The 16,606-nt window shown below is 43.5% G+C and overlaps 1 protein-coding gene across 2 annotated transcripts in view; it reads left to right on the forward strand.

Moving 5' to 3' along the window:
* parp4 (poly (ADP-ribose) polymerase family, member 4) overlaps window positions 1-16,606 on the forward strand; it is a 265,891-nt gene that overhangs the window by 154,547 nt on the left and 94,738 nt on the right. For both annotated transcript variants that reach the window (XM_070892180.1, XM_070892181.1), the window contains exon 24: window positions 2,500-2,687. In XM_070892180.1, the coding sequence (XP_070748281.1) occupies window positions 2,500-2,687 (188 nt within the window). The remainder of the gene's footprint in view (window positions 1-2,499; window positions 2,688-16,606) is intronic.

The raw sequence follows: 16,606 nt of genomic DNA on the forward strand, positions 1-16,606 counted from the left end.
CCCCCCTCCGCTGGTGCTGCTGCAATCCCGGGCCGAAAGACCTCCCTGCCTCTGCTGGTGGTGCTGCACTCCTTGACAAAAAAGCCCCCCCCGCCAGTGCTGCTGCAATCCCAGACCAAAAGACCCTCCGCCCCTGGTGCCATGTCTTCAGCTCCACTAAAACAATGGCATGGCATCATCTCTGCGTCGATTTTCTCTCTCTGCGCTGATTTTCTTAAGTGTAGGTAAAATTTTTCAAAAGGGTGCAGTGCGTCGTTTTTGAAAAAATCGTACTTGGCCAAACTCGCATAAATGGCCATAAAATGGTGCACCCAGCAGGTTCTGTCCCCAGTGACATCAAAAAATCGGGAACTAAAAAAATTGGACGCAAGTCCTTTAGGATGGCACAGAAACTTTGACAAAACTTGCAGATTTTAGTCTGCTCCAAAAAAAAACAGCATAGGCCAAAAAAAACACGCTGAATGGTGCCGAAAATTCAGCCCTTAAATGAGTCCTTTGCATCCATCTTCATTAGAGAAGAGAATACTGCCAATGTAGCAGTAAAGGAGGAGGCCGTAGCAATATTTGATAGGATAAAAATAGTTAAAGAGGAGTTACTTAAAAGTTTGGCAATCCTCAAAGTAGAAAAGTCAACCAGTCCGAATGAGATGCATCCTAGGTTACCGAGAGAAGTAAGGGTGGAAATTGTGGAGGCTCTGGCCACAATCTTCCAACCCTTCTTGGATATGGGGGTGTTGCCAGAGAACTGGAGGATTACAAATGTTGCATTCTGTTTAAAAAAGGGGAGAGGGATAAAACCGGCAACTATAGGCCAGTCAGCATACTGTCGGCGGTGGGGGTAACTTTGAGACAGTAATCCAGGACAAAATGAATTGGCAGTTAGAAAAGTATAGACTGATAAATGAAAGTCAGCACGGATTTGTTAAAGGCAAACCTTGTTTCATTTGATTGAGTCTTTGATGAAGTAACAGAGAGGAATGAGGAAGGTAGTGCAGTTAATGTGTTAATGGACTTTCAAAGGTTTTTGATAAAGTTCCACATAAAAGACTTGTTAGCAAAATTAAAGCCCATGGGATTAAAGGGACAGTGGCAGCATGAATACAAAATTGGCTAAGGGACAGAAAGCAGAGAGTAGTGATGAACAGTTGTTTTTCAGACGGGAGGTGGGTATACAGTGGTGTCCACCAGGAGTTGGTATTAGGACCACTGCTCTTTTTGATATATATTAATGACTTGGGTATACAAAGCATAATTTCAAAATTTGCAGATGACACAAAACTCAGAAATGTAGTAAACAATGAGATTTCAAGAGGGCATAGACATATTAATTAAATGGGCAAACATATGGCAGATACAATTTAACGCAGAGAAGTAGATGTGATACATTTTGGTAGGAAGAATGGGTGAGGCAATATGAACTAATTGGTACAATTTTAATGGGTGTGCAGTAACAGAGAGACCTGGGATTGTATGTACACAAATCTTTGAAGTTGGCAGGACAAGTTGAGAAGGCTGTTAAAAAAGCAAATGGGTTCCTTGGCTTTACTAATAGAGGAATAGAGTACAAAGGCAAAGCACTTAGGCTAAACCTTTATAAAACACTGGTTAGGCCTCAGCTAGAGTATTGTATTCAATCCTGGACATCACACTTTAGGAAGGATGTCAAGGCCTTGGAGAGGGTGCAGAACAGGTTGACTAGAAGAGTACCAGGGCTGAGGGACTTCAGTTATGTGGAGAGACTGGAGAAGCTGAGGTTCTCGCCATAGAGCAGAGGAGATGAAGAGGAGATTTGATAGAGGTGTCTAAAATCAAGAATGGTTTTGATAGAGTAGATAAGGAGAAACTGTTTCCAGTGACAGAAGGGTCGGTAACCAGAGGACACAGATTTAAGGTGATTAGCAAATGAACCAGAGGCATAGGAAACATTTTTTTACACAGTGAGTTGCTGTGATCCGGAATGCACTGCCTGAAAAGGGTGGTGGAAGCAGATTCCGTAGTAATATTCAAAAGGGAATTGGATAAATACTTGAAGGGAAAAAAATACAGTGCTATGGGGAAAGAGCATGGGAGTTAGATTGATTGGATAGCTCTGCCAAAGATCCGGCACAGGCACAATGGGCTGGATGGCCTCCTTCTGTGCTGTACCATTCTTTGATTCTATGAAGGACTGATTAGAAAATAAGGTGGTAACAGAATGCTTTAATTGGCTTCGCGATCTGCACTCCAAAATAAAATTTGCCCATTCAGGTACTGTAGACATCAGTACAAAGTGGTGTTGGAATGTGCACAATAACCATTTGAATTTGGAAAAGTCTTGACACATGTTGTTTGCTACTGTCCGATTACCTCATTAGAACATAGGAATTTGTGAGGAGTTACTTTCCACTTGCAATCTACCATTTACAATCTAGATATAAAGGCATGCAGCTTGGAACAAACAATTGTCCAAATACTGCTGCTGTTAACCAGTATTGATTTAATTTTCATGTTCTGTCAAAGTCTGTACAGAATCCAATGGGAAACACAGATTTCTGGAGACCCTTGCTGAATCTGAACTTGCTTGCCCCATCCAAAAGGATACGCAATGTACTTTTGATTTCTGACGGACACATTCAAAATGAAGCTCTTACACTGAAGACGGTACACCAAAATGTCAAACACACCAGGATATTTACTTGCAGTGTTGGGTAAGTCTTGCTGATAAGCAGATGTTCCAATTGAATAGAAGCTATTTTACTTGAAGAATTTTGTCCATTTTGCACCTGGTAGCTCATGACCTCCTGTGTTCCCATAAAAAAATGACTATGTGTATGGACCTCGGGAGCTATTATGAGGATGTGCCAACTGGGTGCTAAGCATTGCCAAATCATGAAGCGAGAGGCAGTTCCATGTGGAATAGGTTTCAGTCCATCATTACAACAATGGGCCCAAATTTGACCAGTACAGATTTCTGGCGCACCCACCAGAGGTGCGCCGCTTTTGTAGAACTCCAAGGGTGCCAAAAATCTTCTGCTCCCCTGTCTCTGCTCAATGGTGGCGCAGCGTGGCAACTGGATTCGGGGGCGGAGCCAGATCTCGGCGCTGAAAACAGTGCTGGGACCTCTGCGCATGCGCGCTAGAGTGTGCTCGCATTGCCAGTAGCTTCTCGCCCCCAGAATCTGTGAGTATGCTCTGCAGGCTGTGTGGAAGGGGCCCGAAGTACGCCGCCCCATCCCTGGCCGAATGGGCTCCCTCATCGGCGGCCCGCTGCCTTCCCTTCACATAAAGGTAGGACTTCTATTTTTTATTTGTTATTGATTGATTGCTTATTACTTTGGTCTTGGTGCTTTAGGTGCAGGGTTCCTTCTATTTTTTATTTGTTAATTAATTGCTTATTACTTTTTGTGCTTTGTTTCGTGCTTTGTAAGACTTGGTGCTAGGTGCAGGTCCTCTCAGCTTCCTTGTATATTTTATTATTGAATGCTTATTTATGTGCTTTATTTAGTGCTTGGTGCTTTAAAAGTACATACCTGCGCTGATTTCTTAACTCTCCACAAGGGTTTTCTGTGTGGGCCACAAGTGGCCACATACGCTGGCCTAAGTTAGATTGGAGCAACTATTAGCTCCAAACTGGCCAAAACAGGCGTAGGTGGCTGGTAACGCCTCCTTTTGAAAAAAAAACGAAACTAAAAAAAATCCTAACTAACTCACTTACACTGGCGCAAATTAAATGTACAGAATTGCGACTTTTAAGATACTCCAAAACAATCAATTTGCTCCAAAAAAAACGGAGCAACTCCTGGCCAAATTTGGGCCCAATGAGTGGCAAATAGGGATTCTAAAGAAGTGGAGAGGGACTAAATCAGGGAGAGCACCCTCCCCTTGAGTTTACAAATATTCGTACTGTAGAAGAACTTTTTATTATTTATAAAGTTTTTTTAATTCTAAAAAAAAATTGATGCATTAAAATGCATTCTTTGTCAATGTGGTAGTTAGATAGATATGATTGTAAGTATCAGGCTGTTACCCTCACAATGTAGCTACAATCCTTAGTTTTAACTACCTGACCCTCTGTGACTTCCAACCTAGGAGTCAGATATTTGAAACCAACTCAAATTTGGTTTGTGCATGAGCTGTGACCACTTGGGTGCACTTACAACTGGTATATTTGTCAGTGTTTTTGTTTTCTATTTTCTTTCTTTTGTGTACTCCTTGCATACCATACCCGAGATAAAAGAATGTGCAGAGACCTATTCAAATGTCAATCTTATGTTGGTCACAAATAGATCATAAGATAATTATAGATAAGAGAGGCTATTCAGCCCATCTTAATTCATCCATCCTGAAAGACCCTAAAGTCCCCTCATTGTAGCATCCAATGGTTTTTAAATTATTTTTTCTGCACTACTCTTTTTGGGCATCCATTCTACGTGTTGATCTCTGTTTTTCAAGAAGAATTTCCTGTTATCAGTCCTAAATGTTTCTTTTACTAGTTTAAATCAGTGATGCCTTGTTTTATTCTCGCAGTTTAATTTAATTTTCAAGATTTACCAATTCCATATAGTTTACGATATTGTATATGTCTGAACCATTTCTTGGACATCTTCTTTCAAGGCTAAAGAATTCAAGTTTCTTTAGTCTTTACTCCTAACTGAAACTTTTAGAGGGGAGGGCGGTCAGCCTTGTGGCTCTTCTCTGCACTGCCTCCAATGCTTGAATGTCTCCCTCGTGTCTCAGTGACCAGAAGAGGACACTGTAGTAGTCTGACTAGTTTTATCATGAATTCCTCTGACTTGCATTATACAGTTTTAGCTATATAGTTCAACATTATGTCGGCTTTGTTGATTGCTGCTGAGCATTAGTCATTCATTTTGATCTTTAAGATTACGAAGAATTTTCCCTCCAAGTGTGCAGTACTTTACAGTTATCGGCTTTAAATTTCATCTGATATTTTTCTGGCTACTTACATGGTTTATCCAACTCATTCTGTAACTTCTGAGCTGTCTCTTCTGATTGTGCTGAGCCTTCTAGTTTGGTATCATCTGCAAATTTGAGCAAGTTGCATTGCATTTGAGTTCAAATTAAAATTCAGCAGAGGAGGACAAAGGGTTTAATTAGGAGGGGGAAAGTAGAGTTATGAGAGGAAGCTTGCTGGGAACATAAAAACTGACTGCAAAAGCTTCTATAGATATGTGAAGAGAAAAAGATTAGTGAAGACAAACGTAGGTCCCTTGCAGTCAGATTCGGGTGAATTTATAATGGGGAACAAAGAAATGGCGGACCAGTTAAACAAATACTTTGGTTCTGTCTTCACGAAGGAAGACACAAACAACCTTCTGGAAATGCTAGGGGACCGAGGGTCTAGTGAGAAGGAGGAACTGAAGGATATCCTTATTAGGTGGGAAATTGATGGGATTGAAGGCCGATAAATCCCTGGGGCCTGATAGTCTGCATCCCAGAGTATTTAAGGAAGTGACCATAGAAATAGTGGATGCATTGGTGATCATTTTCCAACAGTCTATCGACTCTGGATCAGTTCCTATGGACTGGAGGGTAGCTAATGTAGCACCACTTTTTAAGAAAGAAGGGAGAGAGAAAACGGTTAATTATAGACCGGTTAGCCTGACATCAGTAGTGGGGAAAATGTTGGAATCAATTATTAAAGATGAAATAGCAGCGCATTTGGAAAGCAGTGACATGATCAGTCCAAGTCAGTATGGATTTATGAAAGGAAAATCATGCTTGACAAATCTTCTAGAATTTTTTGAGGATGTAACTAGTAGAGTGGACAAGGGAGAACCAGTGGATGTGCTGTATTTGGACTTTCAAAAGGCTTTTGACAAGGTCCCACACAAGAGATTGGTGTGCAAAATTAAAGCACATGGTATTGGGGGTAATGTACTGACGTGGATAGAGAACTGGTTGGCAAACAGGAAGCAGAGAGTTGGGATAAACAGGTCCTTTTCAGAATGGCAGGCAGTGACTAGTGGGGTGCCGCAGGGCTCAGTGCTGGGACCCCAACTATTTACAATATACATTAATGATGTAGATGAAGGATTTGAGTGTAATATCTCCAAGTTTGCAGATGACACTAAACTGGGTGGTGGTGTGAGCTGCGAGGAGGATGCTATGAGGCCGCAGGGTGACTTGGACAGGTAAGGTGAGTGGGCAAACACATGGCAGATGCAGTATAATGTGGATAAATGTGAGGTTATCCACTTTGGTGGCAAAAACACAAGGCAGAATATTATCTGAATGGTGACAGATTAGGAAAAGGGGAGGTGCAACGAGACCTGGGTGTCATGGTACATCAGTCATTGAAAGTTGGCATGCAGGTACAGCAGGCGGTAAAGTAGGCAAATGGTATGTTGGCCTTCATAGCTAGGGGATTTGAGTATAGGAGCAGGGAAGTCTTACTGCAGTTGTACAGGGCCTTAGTGAGGCCTCACCTAGAATATTGTTTTCAGTTTTGGTCTCCTAATCTGAGGAAGGATGTTCTTGCTATTGAGGGAGTGCAGCGAAGGTTCACCAGATTGATTCTCAGGATGGCAGGACTGATATATGAGGAGAGATTGTATCGACTGGGTCTGTATTCACTGGAGTTTAGAAGGATGAGAGGGGATCTCATAGAAACATATAAAATTCTGACTGGACTGGACAGGTTAGATGCAGGAAGAATGTTCCCGATGTTAGGGAAGTCCAGAACCAGGGGACACAGTCGAAGGATAAGGGGTAAGCCATTTAGGACTGAGATGAGGAGAAACTTCTTCAATCAGAGAGTTGTTAACCTGTGGAATTCCCTACCGCAAAGAGTTGTTGATGCCAGTTCATTGGATATATTCAAGAGGGAGTTAGATATGGCCCTTACATCTAAAGGGATCAAGGGGTATGGAGAGAAAGCAGGAAAGGGGTACTGAGGTGAATAATCAGCTATGATATTGAATGGTGGTGCAGGCTCGAAGTGCCGAATGGCCTACTCCTGCACCTATGTTCTATGTTTCTAAATAATTGATGTAAATTAAATTTGGTGGTAATCCCAACACTAATCCTTGGGTCGCTCAGCACTTTCTCCCTATCCTAATGTAACTCCTCTAACAAGCACTTATTGTTTTACATAAGTACATAAGAATTAGGAACAGGAGTAGGCCATCTAGCCCCTCGAGCCTGCTCCGCCATTCAACAAGATCATGGCTGATCTGGCCATGGACCCAGCTCCACTTAACCGCCCGCTCCCCGTAACCCTTAATTCCCTTATTGGTTAAAAATCTATCCATCTGTGATTTGAATACATTCAATGAGCTAGCCTCAACTGCTTCCTTGGGCAGAGAATTCCACAGATTCACAACCCTCTGGGAGAAGAAATTCCTTCTCAACTCGGTTTTAAATTGGCTCCCCCATATTTTGAGGCTGTGCCCCCTAGTTCTAGTCTCCCCGACCAGTGGAAACAACCTCTCTGCCTCTATCTTGTCTATCCCTTTCATGATTTTAAATGTTTCTATAAGATCACCCCTCATCCTTCTGAACTCCAACGAGTAAAGACCCAGTCTACTCAATCTATCATCATAAGGTAACCCTCTCATCTCTGGAATCAGCATAGTGAATCATCTCTGTGCCCCCTCCAAAGCTATTATATCCTTCCTTAAGTAAGGTGATCAAAACTGCACACAGTACTCCAGGTGCAGCCTCACTAATATCCTATACAGTTGCAGTAGGACCTCCCTGCTTTTGTACTCCATCCCTCTTGCAATGAAGGCCAACATTCCATTCGCCTTCCTGATTACCTGCTGCACCTGCAAACTAACTTTTTGGGATTCATGCACAAGGACCCCCAGGTCCCTCTGCACCGCAGCATGTTGTAATTTCACCCCATTCAAATAATATTCTCTTTTACTGTTTTGTTTTTCCCAAGGTGGATGATCTCACATTTTCCGACATTGTATTCCATCTGCCAAACCTTAGCCCATTCGTTTAAACTATCTAAATCTCTTTGCAGCCTCTCTGTGTCCTCTACACAACCCGCTTTCCCACTAATCTTTGTGTCATCTGCAAATTTTGTTACACTACACTCTGTCCCCTCTTCCAGGTCATCTATGTATATTGTAAACAGTTGTGGTCCCAGCACCGATCCCTGTGGCACACCACTAACCACCGATTTCAAACCCGAAAAGGACCCATTTATCCTGACTCTCTGCTTTCTGTTAGCCAGCCAATTCTCTATCCATGCTAATACATTTCCTCTGACTCCGCGTGCCTTTATCATCTGCAGTAACCTTTTGTGTGGCACCTTATCGAATGCCTTTTGGAAATCTAAATACACCACATCCATCGGTACACCTCTGTCCACCATGCTCGTTATATCCTCAAAGAATTCCAGTAAATTAGTTAAACATGATTTCCCCTTCGTGAATCCATGTTGCATCTGCTTGATTGCACTATTCCTATCTAGATGCCCCGCTATTTCTTCCTTAATGATAGCTTCAAGCATTTTCCCCACTACAGATGTTAAACTAACCGGCCTATAGTTACCTGCTTTTTTTCTGCCCCCTTTTTTAAACAGAGGCGTTACATTAGCTGCTTTCCAATTCGCTGGTACCTCCCCAAAGTCCAGAGAATTTTGGTAGATTATAACGAATGCATCTGCTATAACTTCCGCCATCTCTTTTAATATCCTGGGATGCATTTCATCCGGACCAGGGGACTTGTCTACCTTGAGTCCCATTAGCCTATCCAGCACTACCCCCCTAGTGATAGTGATTATCTCAAGGTCCTCCATTCCCACATTCCCGTGACCAGCAATTTTTGGCATGGTTTTTGTGTCTTCCACTGTGAAGACCGAAGCAAAATAATTGTTTAAGGTCTCAGCCATTTCCATATTTCCCATTATTAAATCCCCCTTCTCATCTTCTAAGGGACCAACATTTACTTTAGTAACTCTTTTCCGTTTTATATATCGGTAAAAGCTTTTACTATCTGTTTTTATGTTTTGCACAAGTTTACTTTCGTAATCTATCTTTCCTTTCTTTATTGCTTTCTTAGTCATTCTTTGCTGTCGTTTAAAATTTTCCCAATCTTCTAGTTTCCCCACTAACCTTGGCCACCTTATACGCATTGGTTTTTAATTTGATACTCTCCTTTATTTCCTTGGTTATCCACGGCCGGTTATCTCTTCTCTTACCGCCCTTCTTTTTCACTGGAATATATTTTTGTTGAGCACTATGAAAGAGCTCCTTGAAAGTCCTCCACTGTTCCTCAATTGTGCCACCATTTAGTCTGTGTTTCCAGTCTACTTTAGCCAACTCTGCCCTCATCCCACTGTAGTCCCCTTTGTTTAAGCATTGTATGCTCGTTTGAGACACTACTTCCTCACCCTCAATCTGTATTACAAATTCAACCATACTGTGATCATTCATTCCGAGAGGATCTTTTACTGGGAGATCGTTTTATTATTCCTGTCTCATTACACAGGACCAGATCTAAGATAGCTTGCTCCCTTGTATGTTCTGTAATATACTGTTCGAAGAAACAATCCCGTATGCATTCTATGAATTCCTCCTCAAAGCTACCCCGTGCGATTTGATTTGACCAATCGATATGTAGGTTAAAATCCCCCATGATTACTGCCGTTCCTTTTTTACATGCCTCCATTATTCCCTTGATTATTGCCCGCCTCACCGTGAAGTTATTATTTGGGGGCCTATAAACTACGCCCACCAGTGACTTTTTCCCCTTACTATCTCTAATCTCCATCCACAATGATTCAACATTTTGTTCATTAGAGCCAATTTCGTCTCTCACAACTGCCCTGATATAATCCTTTATTAACAGAGCTACCCCACCTCCTTTCCCTTCTTGTCTATCTTTCCGAATTGTCAGATACCCCTGTATGTTTAATTCCCAATCTTGGCCACCCTGCAACCACGTTTCAGTAGTGGCCACCAAATCATACCCATTTGTAATGATTTGTGCTGTCAACTCATTTACTTTATTTCGAATGCTGCATGTGTTTAGGTAAGAGTGTTTTAATACTAGTTTTTAAACCATGATTTTTAGTTTTGACCCCTCCTGCAGCCCCTTTATATTCATACATATTGTCCCTTCCTATCACCTTGTGGTTTACACTTACCCCAGTGCTACTCTGCTCTATTGCCTCCTGCCTTTTGCATTCTTTCTTGGGGTCCTGTTCATCTGAGCTCTCACCCACTCTAACTAGCTCAGAGCCCTCTCCTGGGTTCCGAATACTCCTCGCATTCAGGCACCGAGCTTTCATGCTTGCCTTTTTATTACGCTTTGACCCTTTAGAATTATGCTGTACAGTGGCCCTTTTTGTTTTTTGCCTTGGGTTTCTCTGCCCTCCACTTTTACTCATCTCCTTTCTGTCTTTTGCTTTTGTCTCCATTTTGTTTCCCTCTGTCTCGCTGCATTGGTTCCCATCCCCCTGCCATATTCGTTTAACTCCTCCCCAACAGCACCAGCAAACACTCCCCCTCGGACATTGGTTCCGGTCCTGCCCATCAGCTAGTTTCTTATCTATACCCAAGATTTACCCTGAATCTACACAACTGTGAGCTTAACTAATAACTTTTTTTGTGAAATTGTCAAATGCCTTCTGGAACTCGGGGATGCAATTTTGTCGAAGAAGTTGAAATTGGTTGGGCAGATTTTTCCTCTTCAGAATCAATGTAAACTACTATTAATTAAGTTATTATTGTACAGATAATCTTCAAGTTTATACACCATAAGCAATTCCATTATATTACATGGGATTGGAGTAAGACTAATGAGTCTGTAATAGCCTGAGTCTGAATTGTTACCCCTTTTGAATATGGGCACCACGTTGTTCTGCTTCCAATCTACTGGTACCTCCACAGTGTGCAATGACACCCTCATAATGGTTACCAATGCCTCGCAAATCTGCTCCCCATTCTAGGGTGACTATATTTTCTGAACCAAATCTGGAGAGACACAGTGTAGGAGCCCAGCAAAATAGTCAGGAAGCATTTCAAGAAAACTGGTGTGATGTCTTTGTTGCTTCTGCTAGTGGAATACTTGCACCGAATTTTCACTTGCACCGAATCTTGAATCTTGCGTGTGTTCTGGCTATAATGCTGTAATATCTATATTCGTCCCAGAATACCTTAACTTTTAATTTCTCAATTTTAAATCTGCTGCAAACAGATTGAGATTTTCCATATAATGTGTGAAACCGCCTCTGTCTCGGAAGGTTTCAGAAGCCTCTTCCCGGTTGAAGAATTTAGAGCTTGTCTTATTCAGTAAAAAAACACAATGCACCATACTAATCAGAGGTAAAGTAGATCCACTCACGCGCCAGTTCCCACCGTGCCCTCGGCTTCTCCCGTGCATTTTAAAGGTTCTGCCCTCCAGCCAGACATTATTGGCTGAAACACGGGATCAGGTGGCTCAATTCCCCAAAGTGCAGTGCGGGCCAACCTATCGATTGGGCCTTTTCTCCACCGTGCTGCCTTGTGGGAAAGCGGGGACACCATCATCGCCTCCATTCAACTGGCGCCTAGAATCCATTCCAGAGCTCAAACCGGGTGACAATCTCTCCCCAGGGTTTCTGTACATTCGCATTTAAAAAAACAAAGACTCTATACGGGGATGAATTTTCCGAACCGAGGACTCTTCAAGGTACATTGTTTGCCCGCAGACACAGTACCTCCTCCGGGGATTGTCCCCGGAAAACGGGGACTTATGGTCAGTCTACCCTAGTCTCCTTTAGAATTCTGGGATAAATAACATCAATTCTTGGAAATTTATTGTTTTAACCCCATTTTACTTGCACAGAGCTTCCATTTCAGTTGCATCAGTCACTAGTTTTTCCTGAGACAACTCCGTTTGGGGAGAGCATGTTGCTTGTGTCTTCCCTTGTGAATACTTGTACTATCCTGTGCTTAATCATCTGTTTCAAGTTCATTTGTATCTTTTATGCCTTTCACATCTTCTCTGACTGGCCTTTTACAATGACAGAATTGAAAAAGATTCTTGCCATTAAACTTTATCTGCATAAATGCTTTTTTATGTGTCTTTGCCCCTCTGATCAGCTTTTTCACATGTTTTTGTATGTTCTTGCATTCATCGCACTGAACACCATCTTTCTCTATACGAGATTTGTAGAGGTCTCTTTCTTTTGGTTTCAATTTATTTATTAATCCAGGTGGAGTCAAACTTGTTTTTCATTTAACATCATTCCTATTTAGTCTGAATTTTCTGATTTTAGGTACTTAGTTATTCTGCATGCTCAGCATTATGTTTGTGACGATGTTCCACTTGTCCTTTACTGAAGTGTTGCTAAACAACCCTCCTCAATCACTTTGCCTAAGTTGTCCCTTTATTTCTTAAAATTATCCCTTCTTTGTTGACTCCTTGGGCCCAAGTTTCCACACGATAAAAAACGGGCGCCCCTCCAAGCTGGGCGCCCATTTTTCGCGCCTAAAACGGCGCCTAAAAAAAAACCTTGCGATTCTGGAGCGTTCTGCAGCCCCTTGTCTGTTTGGCGCGGCGCCCAGGGGGGCGGAGCCTACACTCATGCCGATTTTGTAAGTGAGAGGGGGCGGGTACTATTTAAATTAATTTTTTTCCTGCCGGCAACGCTGCGCGTGCGCGTTGGAGCGTTCGCGCACGAGCAGTGTGAAAAAAACATTGGCACTCGGCCATTTTTGTAGCTGTTTAATTTTTGAATTTTTTTTAAATAAAAGCACATTGCCATCAACACATCAGCACTTGCAGCCTTCTCACTGTCTCCTTTCCCCCCCCCCCGCCCCTGCGGGAAGAACAGGCGCCTCCTCCCTTCCCCCCCCCGCGGGAAGAACGGGCGCCTCCTCTCCCCCCCCCCCCCCCCCCGCGGAATGGCGCCCCCCCCCCCCCCGCGGGAAAGAACGGGCGGCTCCTACCCCCCCCCCCCCCGCGGGAAGAACGGGCGCCTCAGGCTGACTGCAGCATTCTCCGTGCCTTCACACAGTTAGGAAGATGGTTTATTTAATCTTTTCTTTGCTTATAAATGTTTATTCAGGTTGGATTTATTTGTATAATATTTGTAGAAGTATAAATAAGGATTTATTGTAGAATTTAATTACTTCCCTTCCCCCCCCCTCCCCCCCACCTCGTTCTGGACGCCTAATTTGTAACCTGCGCCTGATTTTTTAATGTGTAGAACAGGTTTTTTCAGTTCTACAAAAATCTTCACTTGCTCCATTCTAACTTAGTTTGGAGTACATTTTCACTGTGGAAACTTTGACATCAGGCGTCAGTGGCCGGACACGCCCCCTTTTGAAGAAAAAATTCTGTTCCAAAGTAGAACTGTTCTACCTGACTAGAACTGCAGAAAAAAACATGTGGAGAATTGCGATTTCTAAGATAGTCCGTTCTCCACCAGTTGCTCCTAAAAATCAGGCGCAAATCATGTGGAAACTTGGGCCCCTAGTATTTGGTATTTCTGAATCCAGATCATGTTAAGCTTGATCATTCTGTGGTTGCTGACCCTTGCAGCGGTGCTACAATTTCTGTTTTCTTTACTTTGTCTGGATGATTTATGAACGCCAGGTTGAGATGAGCACACCTTTCGTGATTCTCTAACACACTGAGCCATGAAGCAGTCATGCATTACATTTGCCAGTAAGTCTAAAGCAAAATACTGTGGATGCTGGAAGTCTCCTTTCAGCATTCTGAAGGAACCGTTCCCTCCGCAACACCCTGGTCCGCTCCTCAATCCCCTTAAATACCCCCTCCCCTTCCCATGGCATCTTTCCATACAAGCACAGGAGATGCAACACCTGCCCTTTACTGTCCTCCCTTTCCACTGTCCAGGTCCCCAAACACTCCTTCCAGGTTAAACAGCGATTTCCTATTAACCAGAACAGGCATCGACGACGAGATCCAACACCGCCTCCAGTGCACCAGTGCAGCCTGTTTGAAGACCAGGCCCTCAAGACTGTCAACAAGCTCATGGTCTACAGGGCTGTAGTAATACCTGCCCTCCTGTATGGCTCAGAGACGTGGACCATGTACAGTAGACACCTCAAGTCGCTGGAGAAATACCACCAATGATGTCTCCACAAGATCCTACAAATCCCCTGGGAGGACAGACGCACCAACATTAGCGTGCTCGACCAGGCCAACATCCCCAGCATTGAAGCACTGACCACACTTGATCAGTTCCGCTGGGCAGGCCACATAGTTCGCATGCCAGACACGAGACTCCCAAAGCAAGCGCTCTACTCGGAACTCGTCCATGGCAAACAAGCCAAAGGTGGGCAGCGGAAACATTACAAGGACACCCTCAAAGCCTCCCTGATAAAGTGCGACATCCCCACTGACACCTGGGAGTCCCTGGCCAAAGACCGCCCTAAGTGGAGGAAGTGCATCTGGGAGGGCACTGAGCACCTCGAGTATCGTCGCTGAGAGCATGCAGAAATCAAGCGCAGGCAGCGGAAGGAGCGTGCAGCAAACCAGACTCCCCGCTCACCCTTTCCTTCAACCGCTGTCTGTCCCACTTGTGACTGAGATTGTGGCTCTCACATTGGACTGTACAGCCACCTAAGAACTCATGCTAAGAGTGGAAGCAAGTCTTCCTCGATTCCGAGGGACTGCCTATGATGATGATGGCTTGTACTTCTTTCAATTTAGTATACTGAATCCAGTACTCACGATGCAGTCTCCTCTACACTGGAGAGATCAAATGCAGGTTGGGTAAGTGCTTTGCGAAACACCTTTATTCAGTCCACAAGCATGACCCTGAGCTTCTGGTCCTTGTCACTTTAATTTTCTGAACCATTCGCACTCTGACCTCTCTGTCATTGGCCTCCTTCACTTTTCCAATGAAACTCAATGTAAGCTCAAGGAACAGCACCTCATCTTTCGATTAGGCACTTCACAGCCTTCCGGACTCAACATTGAGTTCAACAATTTCATTTATTAACCTCTGCACCCATTTTTTTGGATGGCAGCTGTTGATGATTCTGCTATTCTTTTTTACACTTCTTTTAGACCCATTTTTTCTTTTTTTACTTGTACGATTACCACACCTTTTTGTCATTCAATCTCTCCTGCCTTTCACACTATCACAGGACTTCCCTTTTCTTGATGAAAGGTCACCGACCTGAAACATGAACTCTATTTCTCTCTCCACAGATGCGGCCTGACCTGCTGAGTTTTTCTAACATATCTTCATTTCATGTTCCCCAATATCTGCCTTTTCTTGGTCTTTGGTTTATGTGTGTATCTCTTGATACTGTGTCCATATCTATCTGTTGATTACATAAGAACATAAGAAATAGGAATGGGAGTAGGCCATACAGCCCCTTGAGCCTGCTCCGCCATTCAATAAGATCATGGCTGATCTGATCATGGACTCAGCTCCACTTCCCCACCCACTCCCCATAACCCCTTATCGTTTAAGAAACTGTCTATTTCTGTCTTAAAATTTATTCAATGTCCCAGCTTCCACTGCTCTCTGAGGCAGCGAATTCCACAGATTTACAACCCTCAGAAAATACATTTCTCCTCATCTCTGATTTAAATAGGCGGCCCCTTATTCTAAGATTATGCCCCCTGGTTCTAGTCTCCCCAATCAGTGGAAACATCCTCTCTGCATCCACCTTGTCAAGCCCCCTCATAATCTTAAACGTTTCGATAAGATCACCTCTCATTCTTCTGCATTCCAATGAGTAGAGGCCCAACCTACACAAACTTTCCTCATAAGTCAACCCCCTCATCCCTGGAATCAACCTAGTGAACCTTCTCTGGACTGCCTCCAAAGCAAGTATATCCTTACTTAAATATGGAAACCAAAACTGCACGCTGTTTTATATGTATACTTGTATTTACTCTGTACAGCCACCAGAGGGCTCATCCCCTGGAGTCCCAAGGGATCCCATAATCCCTTGGGAGCACAGGTATTTAAGGAGCCTTCACAGGTTGGAGAGGCACTCTGGAGACCTGCAATAAAAGACGAAGGTCACACTTTACTTTGAGCTCACAGCTCAGTCTGACTCTTTCTCCATACACAACACACGCAGTATTCCAGGTGTGGCCTCAGCAATACATTACATAGGTGTAGTCTTGTCTGGGATCTCATTTCCTCCCGGCCCTCTCCTCCTCCCGAGCCCACTGTTATGAATGCAATAAAGGTTCAAACTGAGCACTGATAAACTAAGCAAGATGTAACCTTGGCTCTGCTTTATTTAGACCCAAAGTGCCTGACTCTCAAAATGGCTGGCCTTTTATACCTGAGCAGCATCATGTGTATGCTGCTCAGTGGCCTCCAACAATGATGCCATCTGGTGGCTACAAACAGAATGTACATACATGACAATACCCCCTTCTGAGATCTTATCACAGTCTTTCACAGGTTGAGATGATTCGGTGCTTTGCGCTCCCGGGTTGACCGTCTCAGTTCGATTCCAGCCTTGGGTGAGTGTGCGGGGTCTATGGCTGATGGCTGGATGACTGATTTGTTGGGGGTGGCAGTGGCCGTGTCATTGCAAGTCCATTTTTATTGAACAGGTCCGTGATGGAAATTCCGGGTTTACTGATGACCCTCAAGTTCTCTGAAGATTGCTGGTATGTTGGTTGGTCATCAATGGTTTCTTCGTCTGACTGTTCTGGCTCG

Source organism: Pristiophorus japonicus, chromosome 10 (genome assembly GCF_044704955.1).
Source record: "Pristiophorus japonicus isolate sPriJap1 chromosome 10, sPriJap1.hap1, whole genome shotgun sequence".
Lineage (NCBI taxonomy): Eukaryota > Metazoa > Chordata > Chondrichthyes > Pristiophoridae > Pristiophorus > Pristiophorus japonicus.